Source organism: Hyperoodon ampullatus (assembly GCF_949752795.1).
Source record: "Hyperoodon ampullatus genome assembly, chromosome: 3".
In the NCBI taxonomy this organism is placed as follows: Eukaryota; Metazoa; Chordata; class Mammalia; order Artiodactyla; family Ziphiidae; genus Hyperoodon; species Hyperoodon ampullatus.
Window position 1 is genome coordinate 103,580,157 of NC_136916.1, and position 12,763 is coordinate 103,592,919.

Consider the following 12,763-nt stretch of genomic DNA (forward strand, 5'->3'; position numbering starts at 1 on the left):
CCAGAATTCATATAAAATCAGAATTTAAAAAAGCAAAAAATAGAAATATTTAGTGAATTTACTCAAATGAAGAAAACTTAAATGATACAGAACTGAAAATATTAGAAATCTATATACAATAAAAAGTGAATATAAATTAGCCAACTCCATGGACATTTCCAGTTAAGCATTCATACAGATACATATTCACCTTTTTCTTATGTATGGGAATAACACATACACACATGACATGATGATTCTGGCAAAAAAAAAATCAGGGATACTAAAAATATTCTCAGGTTTTAAGAATGGTGTGGAATAAGTTTTAACAACAACATTCTACATGAATGGAAACCCCTGATTTAATTCCATGATTTTATCATGCCAGAAGCATGGTTGGTTTTAATTTTCTTAAACAGATATTGGTATCATACACATTGGCTTATTAATAATTAAGGCATTCTGCATACACAGTATCTCAGTGTGAACAAAAAACTTTTAGTATTGATTATCTGCTATGATGGTTTAAACTTTCAAAGTCTTTTCAACATAAGAAAATAGTAGCTGCACACATTTAAGTGTTTTCTTATAAAACACAATCTTAAAAAAAGTAATGATGATTGGTCTTTATAATTCCTAGTAATAAGTCCTGTCTTATTTTTCACATAGTATAAATTATATTCTTATGCAGGATTGCATTAAGACCCAGTAGTTCTTAAACAATGTTACCAAATAACCATATAAATCCCAAACTGCAGCAAAGGTGAACAATCTTCATAGTGCACTTTCACCTCATTGAAGTTGAAGCTGCTCCTTTCGGATATTTTTCCACTTCAATGTGAAGTAGATCCTTAGCATTTCATTAGTGGTTTCATTATGTGGCTTTTTAAAGGAAAAAATGGTTTTGATTTCTTCCACAGTTCACAGTTCTCAGGTGAGACATTTTTTGGGGAAATCATATAGTCCAGGGATGTTTCGAATAACCAAATGCTATTTAGTAGATGAAGTCTCTCAATGCAACTGTAATAAATAAGCATCTACATCCTTAGAGAATAAAACAAAAACATTTCATTAGCCAGTACTGTAAATACAACACATACACACACCCCATTTTCTTCTCCCTTTTGGTCACCAGCTTTGCCTGTTTCCCTCTGTGACCTTTTGAGGGCAAAAGATCTGTCTTACTCAACATTTTATCTGCACTTTTGTAGCACACAGCATGTGCTCAATAAGTGTTTGCAAAGTGCTTAGTGAATGTTTTAGTCTCTGTGATCAAACAACTCTGCTTTTATAGCTAAGCAAGATCATTACATCATTCACAGCAACTCCTTCAGTGCTATATAAACTCTAGACCAGCTTGAGGATAGCCGTTCTGATTTCTACCCTCAAAAAATTGCATTGAGGGCTTCCCTGGTGGCGCAGTGGTTGAGAGTCCGCCTGCCGACGCAGGGGACACAGGTTCGTGCCCCCGTCCGGGAAGATCCCACATGCCGCGGAGCGGCTAGGCCCATGAGCCATGGCCACTGAGCCCGCGCGTCTGGAGCCTGTGCTCCACAACGTGAGAGGCCACAACAGTGAGAGGCCCGCGTACCGCAAAAAAGAAAAAAAAAAAAAATGCATTGAGGGTTTAATATTGTAAAAGAGGTTTTATCATAGCTTAAGGAACTTCATAGATCTTTTAATCACTCAATATTGTTTGCAATAATAAATACAGTATCTTAAGGTTATATTCACAATAAAGCTTCTCCCTTTATAAAAAATTACAATTGAAAGCAAATTTCTAAGGAAACAATTTTTCAGTTCTACTACTAAGAAGACAAGGCACTTCCAGAAAAAGGTGATATATCACGTATTCTATTTTCTATCAACTTTAACTTCATTTCCCCTCCTATTATCAAAAGAACAATTAAAATTATAACAATAAAAAAACTTCAGGAAATTGATTTCCATTCATAACATTATCATTAAGAGTTCTACACAGTAAAATTATACACAGTGGTAACACACTTGCTTGATACATCATTATGCTTCCTCTCATGAAGGTATTTCAAGAAGAATTTTATAAGTAAGTCCAAGACATAAATATAAATATTGTATTTTTTTAAACCAAAGAAAGTTTTATATTTCTGGCTAATACCCATTTATATGATAGCAGTATGCCCAATACAAGGGTGGAAATATTTCCTAACAGTGATTTTTTTCCTGCAGTTATATTTTAACTACCAAAACTATTTTGGAGTTTAAATATTAAAATCCAAAATAACAATGTACGTTTTCCTTTGAGACAAGCAAATCAATAAAGAACGATGTCAAATTTTTACTGTGATTTGAGCAATTTAACTTTCCAAAAAAAGCACATTAGCAAAAGCCAAGTAAAAATACCTCCAAACTGGTTATGTTCCTCACCCCTTGCTTCCTGAGTAGCACTGTCTTTTCAGTTGCCTTTTTAACCTGGGTTCTTAACCTTTTTTCAAATATTATCCTCTAATTGGAGCTAGGTCATTAAACACCTACTACCACATTATTTCTGTGGCTGTATCTGAAACACATTCAATGACTAATTCCTGTATTCCTTGCCAAAGTCATATTCATATCCAGAGGACCTTAAGCGTTTATAAATATGAAATTGACTTTAGACGTTATTAGAGTAGTACTGAATTGGACATTTGAAAGAATTCATTTATGAATGTATAATACTATTACATTATGTCTAATTTTTAATTAAGCGTAAATATAGATTACCTTGGCTATGTTACCAGTATATCCTGGAACCAAAGTAAGATGGTTTTCCTGTTCCCACAATCCACTTAATTGTTGTTTTAAAATTTGAATATTTCTAGGAGAAAAAAAGAAGAAAAAATGCAAATATAGTAAGATATGGACTTTGGTAGTAAATACACTTAATGAAAACAGCTTTAAATTTTTCAAGTATTTTTCAGGATACAATTATACCATTTGAAGTCAAGCAACTCTTTAAACTAGTACATGTCAATCATGGAAATTAAAAGTTACTTAGTTGTTAAAGAAAGTAAGAAAACAACAGGCATTTGGAACATTCAGACAATCGAGTATGAAGTGGGAAAGTGGGAAAATTCTGAGAGCCTAGAAAGCAAATTATGGATTTAAAAGAAACTGTTGGGAGATTTTTTTTTTTGTAGCTTCATGATAATCTGGCTCATTTGGTAGAATACCCACACATTTTCACATCAAGGCAATACTCAAATTATGATTATAATACAGTTTTTAGAAGTGTAATCATCCACACTGGACTCTCATATTAATGTCTTGGAGCCAAAAGACCCCACAGGATGACTCCATTCCTGTGCCTCAATCTTATTGCACTAAAAGCCATCTCTTTTTCTCTCATTCCTTTCTAATGGATATAAGGGTTAAACCACTGCTGTGCTTTTGCCTCCCAAAATGAAGGGTAGAATTCTGCCAGAACAATATATACAGGGGGTTACTGGGCTCTGGAATTCAACTTTTCACATATGAACAGTATCCCAATTTAATACTTCTCTGAAAATGAAGAGAATAAGTATTATATACTGATAATCATGAAATAAAATTCTCACCTAGCTTAATCACGCTGCTTTTCCTGAAAAAAAAAACTTTATTAGTATGAGTTTAAAGGTATACTCACCCATCATTTATAATTTCTGTTTTGGATGATAGTTCTGACCACCACCTTTTTATGACTGCTTGAAGCCAGTTTAAACCAACTATTATATATCTGAAATGACATTTCATTACAAAATTCAAGTGTTTTCATCCAAGAAGCCTTTAGAAAAGATGACACTCTACCCCCCTCAAAAAACACATACAACACTTATCTTTCCCTTTTAAAAAATTTATTTCACTACTTTCACAAAACTACACTTTATGTAACATGTTTATAGACAGTTTTATAATTGTTCTCTAGTCATTCCATATTCTTTTCCTAATTGGACTATAAGCTCCTGGAAAACAGAAACCATGTATGTCTCATGGAGCTCAGCCTACCACTATGCACTTATAAGGCACAAAATCAAGGATGTTGAAAGAGAAAAAAGAATTGAGATTCAGATTAGCACTTACTCTTCAAATTTGCTTTTAAGTAGTGACTTTACTAGAGGCAACAAGTCTACACAGCAGCCAAGTGAGATGTATTGTTTTTCCTCCTGTAAACTAAAGTAAATAAATACTAAGTTATAAAATTATGAACAGGTCATAATTTGTCCTTCTTTAAATGTACTTTTTTTCTGAAAAATATTCTTTATACCTATTGGTGAGCACAGGAAGGCAATCCACCACAACTCCAAGGTCTTCTATCCTGTGGGAACAAAATTGCTTAGATAGCTGATTTCCTTATTTATTTTCGTATTATAACCTTCACACTGCTTTTGAGAAATTTACCCATTCAACAAATGATCTGAGTGTCTATGATGAGTCAGTTGTTAGGGATACAGCAGTGAACAAAGAAATAGGGCTTGTATTTCAATATGTGTGTGAGTGTGGGAGGAGGTGGAGAAGGCAAGGACAGACAATAAACAAGTGAAATATATAAAGCATGTTAGTGGTGGTAAGGGCTATGGAGAAAAATAAAATGGGAAAGAAGGATAGGGAGTGAAGAAATACGTATTTTTAAATAAGGTAGTCAAGGAAGGCCTCACCAAGGTAACATTTGAGGAGACTTAAATACAGTGAGGAAGGTAATGGTTAAAATTTTCACTCAAAGGGGATTTTTAAAAGGTTGGTTTTCCCATAATGGTATCTCTTAGTTTTATAGATAAGAATTTTAATCAGAGAAGGTAACAGCTTTGTTCAATCTGATAAAACAGATGGTTTTCTGTATTTTGGTTACTCTTAGACTGAAGATAAATGTAATTTAAACCATACTGCTACTACTGAAGCTAAACATAGGAAGTTCAAAATTTTAGCCAGTATAACATAAAAAAGAAGAGGCACTTCTACATAATACATTGGAAATTACTTTTACTGAACAAAACCATAAAGGGTCACACTTACCTCACCAAATAAGCTACAAGTTCACTTATACTTCTCCTTCTCCAGAAAGTTAAAGCTACATTCAATCTCAAATTCCTGCTGAACAAAACCTGTGCCATTGTTTCATGGTCCTGAGAAACCTGAAAGGCAGGAATCTAATTTGTTAAAAAGCACATTGAGATATGACATGAAACCATTTTTTTTCAATTAAATTATTCTGGTAGACGTATTTTAAAATTAGGCAAAGATGACTCCCTTTTACTGGCCCACAAAAAGGAATATTGCAGTGAACACAGTAAACAAATGATTTGAATAAATTTAGGACCTGTTTATTTTTTATCAATACTTTTTCTTATTTGCTACCATTTTCCTTTTAAATCTCAATAGTTCATAGAATAAATTATTTTTACTCACCTACAAACCTAGGATTTAATTTATAATGTGTATTAAATAAAAAGGTAAACATATAGGCTAGTCATTACCAACTGAATAGCATGAGTAGGGAACCACAGAAATTGAGTTTTGTGACAAGTATTTAAATTCATTCATTTTTTTCTGTATAATTAAGGTAATATATTCCTATTGTAAAAAGTTCAAGTAGCACAAAACTTTATAAAATAAAAAGTGAATATTCTCTACTTGCCCACAAAAACAACTAACATTCCTCAGGAGTAATCACAGTTAACAGACTGGTAAGTATCTTTCAAACCACTTTCTAGACAAAGACAAATTAGGTAGATATAAAATTAAAATATTCTAATATCTATATTTTTGAAAACCTTGTTTTTTCACACACATTATGAAGATTTTTCAATGTCAAAACATAGATCAGCCTCATTTTTAAAAATTACATATTCTCCAGTCTTTATGTACCATAATTTTAGATTGATTCTGGTTTTTCCCTATTAAAACTGTGCATCAATGAACATCCTTATGTATATAAATACGTGCACTTGTACAAAACCTTCTGTAGGATTCATTTTAGAACTGGAACAGCTAGATCCATTTATTTTCAATAACAGATTAAGATATAATTCACATACCCATTTTGAATGTACAATTCGGTAATTTTTAGCATATACATTCACAGAGTTTTGCAAGCACCACCATAATGAATTTTAGAACCTTTTCGTCACTCCCAAAAGAAACCCTGGACTCCATTCTCCCCTCTCTCCAGCTCCTCACAACGATTAATCTACTTTCTGTCCCTGTGACTTTACCTAATTTGGATGGTTCACATAAATTGAATCATACAATATGTGGCCTTTTTTTGTGTGTGGCTTCTTTCACATAGCATGATGTGTGAAAGATCAAGATTTACATACAGTGTAGCATACATTGGTGTTTTACTCCTTTTTAATGATCAAATAATATTCTATTGTATAGAATATGACACTTTAGTTACCCATAGTCCGTTGACGGACATCTGAATTGTTTCCACTTTTGGCTATTATAAAATGTTATAAGCATCTGTTCATAAATATCTGTGTGGACTTATGTTTTCAATTCTCTGGGTATATACCTAGAAGTGCAACTGTCGGGTGAAAAGGTTATGTATATTTGAACTTTGAAAAAATAATATAGCATCACTTTTAAATTTAGGTTTTTAGAGCAGGCACTAGTCAATCAGGAAAAAACATCTGAAACAACAAAAGAACAATCAATAACCCCATTAGTTAAGTGTGAGGTTAATGCAGGTTTGTGAAAAGTAGGGAAATGGGAGCAAGGTTAAAGGAAGCCCTTGAAAAAATGCCACACTGCGGCACTAATACAAATGTGAAACTGCAGCTTTAAGGCATTTTCACTGAGAATGTTTATTCCCTCAGTTCAACTGAAGAACCAACCTAGGTCCCAATCTAGGCCAGATTTCTGGACTATATAGTCACATGTTCTTTTCCTTCAGGGTATGTAGTTTCTTTGATTTTCTGATCTGTGTCGGCCTCATCACTTCTATAATTACATGAAAGTAGGGGTAGTGTCTAATTTTCACCCACCAATCCATTTCTCAGAGCCTGAAGAATGCACTGCACAGCAGGGAGCCATCAATACATAATTGTGAATGACTTAGTATGACAGTGATCCTCTGTAACACTAAGGTTTAGGTACCTGTAGGTATCCTATTCTCTAGGGCTCATAAAATTCACTATTGAATTCTCCTTGCTCCCTCTTTTCTCACAGATACCATACACACTTCCTTCATCTCTCCTAGCATTACTAACTTTCTATTACTCCAGGATCTTTTCTTTTGGCCTCCCTGAGCAGCTTTCGGGATCTTAGTTCCCTGACCAGGGATCGAACCTAGTCCCACGTCAGTAAAAGCACCAAGTCCTAACCACTGGACCACCAGGGAACTCCCCCAGGATCTTATTTCCACAGGAACACTTCCACTGGCAAATGGAATCTTTGCGTCATTTCATTATGGTTTTAGTTAATAACACTTTGTTTTCTACCTTTCTTTTGTATTATTTACTTGTAATTATTATCCTGCATATGATGTTCATTTTCATTCATCCACATACTTATGACCATTTAAATATAAAAAGATTCTTTTATTGCTTGTATGCCACAAAAATGCTTTTCAAACTGTCATGCCAGATAGAAACAATACTAAGTTTACCAAGTCATAGTTAAAGAAATTAAGGTAAATTTAAGCAATGTAATGTTATATATCCATTAATTATATAATATCTTTTTATGGTGATAGATGGTAACTAGACTTATTGTGGTGATCATTTTGAAATGTACAGAAATATCAAATCACTACACTGTGCACCAGGAACTAACATAGTGTTGTAGGTCTATTATACATCAAAACAAACAAATAAACAAACTCACAAAAAAAGAGATCAGATTTGTGGTTACCAGAGGTGGGGTGTGGCTGAGGGGAATTGGAGGAAGACAGTCAAAAGGTACAAACTTCTAGCTATAAGATAAATAAGCACTAGGGATGTAATGTACAACTTGGTAAATATAATTAACACTGCTGTATTTTATATATAAAAGCTGTTAAGAGAGTAAATCCTAAGAGTTCTCATCACAAGGAAAAAAATTTTTTTCCATTTTTAAAATTTTGTATCTATATATGATGGATGTTCACTAAACAATGTGGTAATCATTTCATGATGTAGTTAAGTCAAATCATTATGTGTATCCCTTAAACTTTTAAAATGCTGTATGTCAATTATATCTCAATAAAACTGGAAGGGAAAAAATTGTAGAAGTGTTATTTAATTACATGGAAAAATATTCAAATTTATTAAACACAAAAATCAAATTATTAAACACAAAAATCTAATTATCAAACAATATAATATGGAGAAAAAAGACATCAAAATTTTAATACTGTTATTTACAAATGTTGAAATTACAGATAAGTTTTTCCTTTGGATTTATTTTCTATAACATATACAAAAAACATGTAATAATTATTATTGTAAACTCGTCGTGTTTATAAATTTTAACAAACCATTCTTTCAAATAACCATTAAAAAAATGGTTTTCCTGAGGTATAATTTACATACCATAAAACTCACACATATTTAAAATATGTAATTCAATGATTTTTAATAAATTTATGGAGTTGTGCAACCATCATCACAGTCCAGTTTTAGAACATTTCTATCACCCAAAACAATTCCCGTGAACCTGTTCAAACAACTAACTTTGCCTGAGCCAGAAGAACAGCAAAACTAAGCAGGTTTGCCTTAAAAAACTTTCCAATGGCAATTTTGAGAGCCCAGCAAAATGTGCTTGGATAACTGGCTTTCGTGGTCCACTTGTTAGGCAAGATTTCTTCTTTTCCTTTTCTTTAAGTCTCTACTGGCCAACTTTCCATTCTGGATATTTACAGCAGCTTGTTAATCATTTCATTCCATCTCAGATATCACTAACTTGGAAAAATGGAATAAACAACTGATTCAAATTTAGTTAATCTAGAAAATTGTCTCAGGGACTTACAGTCTCTCAAATAGTCTGAATTCAATCAGCAGTGAACTATTTTGCTAGTAGACTATGGCAAAGGAAAAAGCCAGTATTAAAACAGGAATAAAGTTAAGCTTATATAAATGACTTACCTCAGAAAAAAACCCACTATATTTTGATGATGGGCTTTCTGTCTGTGAAGAACCAGAATCACTGGGGCTAACCAGATATGGTCGACTACCCTGCCGCACTTGCTCAGGGAGGCGGCCTGCACAAGCCAGCTCATTCTCTTTATTTGCCATGTCACAGCCCCCACTGTTGGGGGACTGCTTTTTTCTGCAGCAAGGATTTTGAAAAGGATGATGAACTTTCTTTCTGTGATAGATCACCTTACGTAGTTTATCTGGGCTTTTCACAGCTTGTCCAACTGTTCTGTAAAAAGAATTGATTTTCTTAAATGAAAAAGAACCATATGAAAGAAAACCTTTAAAAGTTTTTAAAGAGAAAGATTTAGTAGGCCACATTTTGTGATCACAATCCACTAAAATTAGAAGTAAGCAGAATAATTTTTTAAAATCTTAACTCTTAGATTGAAGAGGAAAATAAAAGGGAAATTACAATCCATCTGGAAAACAATGAAAAGGATGGTACTTTATACCAAAAGGGGGAGAAAAAAAAAAAGAAGAGGCATAATAACTAGATACTTTTAAAATGAAATATTACAGGGCATTCAGGGAGTATGAAAAATTTAACAATTTCTAGTCACCTAATCTCTTTCTAACAAAGTGACACAATAAGTGAGCAAGTTTGAATATTTTAATTTGAATCAGGCAAGTCTGAATATATATTTTAATATAAAATAAAAGAGAACACTTATTTCGATTAAGTTGAAGTACATTTAATTTGTTTGAATAAGATAAAATACTACTGACAACATCTCATGGTTTAGTATAGTGGTTCTCAAATGTTTTGACCTCAGGATGCTTTGCACTCTTAAAAATTATTGAGGTCTCAAAAGAATTTTTTTATGTGGGCAATATTTACTGATATTTGATGAATCAGAAACTAAAACAGAAAATTTGTTAATTAATTTTAAAGATGATAAACTCGGGGGAATTCCCTGGCGGTCCAGTGGTTAGGACTCCACACTTCCACTGCTGAGGGCGTGGGTTCAATCCCTGGTCGGGGAGCTAAGATCCCACAAGTCTTGCAGCACAGCCAAAAAAAGAAAAAGAAAAAGATAAACTCATTACATACTACATAGAATATTTTTTTTAAAATCCTTTATTTTCCAAAACAAACGAACAAAAAATATAGTGAGAAGAATGGCACTGTTTTGCATTTGTGCAAAATCTCTAATATCTGGTTTAACAGAAGACAGCTGGATCCTCATATCTGCTTCTGCATTCCATATATTGTGATATCAAATATCATGTAGCTGCTGGAAAACTCTACTGTACACTTGTAAGAGAGTGGAAATGAAGAAGGTAAATAATGTCTTAGTATTGTTATGAAGATAGTTTTGACCTCACAAACTCCTTGAAAGGCCTTTGGGACCTCCAGGGTCCACAGATCACACACTTTGAGAACGAGTGGTTTAGTAGAAAGCGCCTTTGGAGTTCGGCAGATCTGAGAGTAAATGCCATTTTTACCACCTTCTGGATGTACAATCCTAAAGAAATCACAAGTCTTTAGTTTTACTCATCAACTGTTTGGGGTAATGATACCTATCTAATATTGATATGTTTAGCACAGTACCTGGCACAAAGGAGTTGTTTGACAATAAATTAATATTATTATACTAAAAGACAATACTTCCCCGCTCCATTTTCACTCTTACCCAGCTTTCAATATTTGCTGTTTCCCACAAACTTTAAAGAAGCTCTTACCTAGTTATGTAAGCAGCCAACTGTTTTGGAGACCTCTTAACCTGAAAAATAAAAGTAGATAGTTGCAGCATATTTAAGTTCCTTAACAAAGCTATGTAAACTTTGTGATTAATGTCAACAAGTCTGAAATTGAACTATTAAATTTTTCAGATTAAAGCTTTTACTGTACTGATGCTGTACTCTCAATCATTAGTTACAACAACATTGTATGTAGGTATTTTTAACAACGCAACATACCCATCTGGCTAGTTCACGCTACTAGTCACATATTATATATACAGAGTGCTAAATAAATGAGTTGAATTTTAATATGATTTTAAGAAATTATATCAGTGCTAATGAGCCTTGCAATGGTGAACAAAAAGCATCTCTGTGATTCCTCTAAAATTAAACTAAAATAGTCAAATTATACTATATCAAAACAATATACTGCCAAAAAGTTTTCAGAGCTTTTGGAATACAGATTTCAATTATTTGATTAATTCTACTTAATTTTGGCAGATTGAGCAGAACTGTCACCCTCCCATTGTTTAAACACTTTAACCAGAAGTATCCATAGACTTAGCAGTTTAAATTGTGTCAAACTGAATGACTGTGTCTCCCCCAAATTCCTCTGTTGAAATCCTAACCCCCAGAGCGATGGTATTAGGAAGTAAGGCTTTCGGGAGGTGATTAGGTCATAAAAGTAAAACCCCATGAATAAGATTAGTGTCCTTATAACAGAGAGCCCAGAGAATTCTCTCTCTCCCCTTCTATCATGTGAGGAAGTAGAGAAAAGCTATCTATGAACCAGGAAGTGGGCCCTCACTGGATACCAACTCTGCTAGGGCCTTGATCTTGGACTTCTCAGCCTCCAAAACTGTGAGAAATAAATTTCTGTTGTTTATGAGCCACACAGTCTATGGTATTGTTTGTGTAGCAGCCCAAACAGACTGAGATACTGTCTTACCCATTCCTAGAAACCATGGACTTACTTACCTCCTTCATGTTCTTATTAGTGAAATTAGAGATCCTTTTTCTAGGAACATCAATGAAATGATCTTCAATATTATTACAAAAGTTGCGTTTTTTAACATTGTGGGTTTCAGATGCCATAATCTCTTAAAAACCTAGACAAAAAATAAAAATAATAAATGGAAAATACAAAAAGCAAACGAGCCTGATCCTTTCCTTAACACACATAAAAATACAACAGCTCTACGCTATGTATAAGAGGCTTACAAGTAAAGCAAAGGATATGTGGGTATACCTCATTTTATTGCACTTCACAGATATTGTGATTTTTTGTTTTTTTTTAACAAATTGAAAGTTTGTGGCAACTCTGCATCAAGCAAGTCTATTGGCACCATTTTTCCAACAGCATTTGTTCACTTCATGTCTGTGTCACATTTTGGTAATTCTCACAATATTTCAAACTTCTCCATTGTTATATTTGTTATAACGATTTGTGATCAGGGATCTTTGATCTTACTACTGTAGCTGTTTTTGAGCACCATGAACCTTGTCCACATAAGATGGTGAACTTAATTGATAAATGTGTGTGTTCTGACTGCTCCACTGACTGGCTATTCCCTGCTCTCTCCCTCTCCTCGGATCTCCCTATTCCCTAAGACACAGCAATATTGAAATTAGGTCAGTGAATAACCCTACCATGGCCTCTAAGTGTTCAAGTGAAAGGAACAGTGGTAAGTCTCTCCTTTTAAGTCAAAAGCTAGAAATGATTAAGCGTAGTGAGGAAGGCATGTCAAAAGTGAGAAGGCTGAAAGCTAGGCCTCTTGCACCAGTTAGGCAAGTTGTGAATGCAAAGGAAAAGTTCTTGAAGGAAATTAAAAGTGCCATTCCAGTGAACACACGAATGGTAAAGCGAAAAAGCCTCACTGTCGACATGGTGAAAGTTTTAGTGATCTGGATAGAAGATCAAACTAGCCACAACATTCCCTTAAGCCAAAACCTATTCCAGAGCAAGGCCCTCTCTTTAATTAAGGTTG

General features: G+C 33.7%; 1 protein-coding gene across 1 annotated transcript; it reads right to left on the reverse strand.

Annotated features, from left to right (window-relative positions):
• Positions 1 to 990: 990 nt before the first annotated feature.
• KATNBL1 (katanin regulatory subunit B1 like 1) lies at positions 991 to 11,870 on the reverse strand (the record flags this gene model as incomplete). Its single annotated transcript, XM_079699830.1, has 9 exons — positions 991 to 1,023; positions 2,722 to 2,815; positions 3,623 to 3,712; positions 4,057 to 4,146; positions 4,241 to 4,291; positions 4,987 to 5,105; positions 9,039 to 9,318; positions 10,776 to 10,816; positions 11,754 to 11,870. 9 exons carry the CDS (start codon positions 11,868 to 11,870, stop codon positions 991 to 993), a joined length of 915 nt encoding a protein of 304 aa, XP_079555956.1.
• Between the last annotated feature and the right edge of the window lie 893 nt (positions 11,871 to 12,763).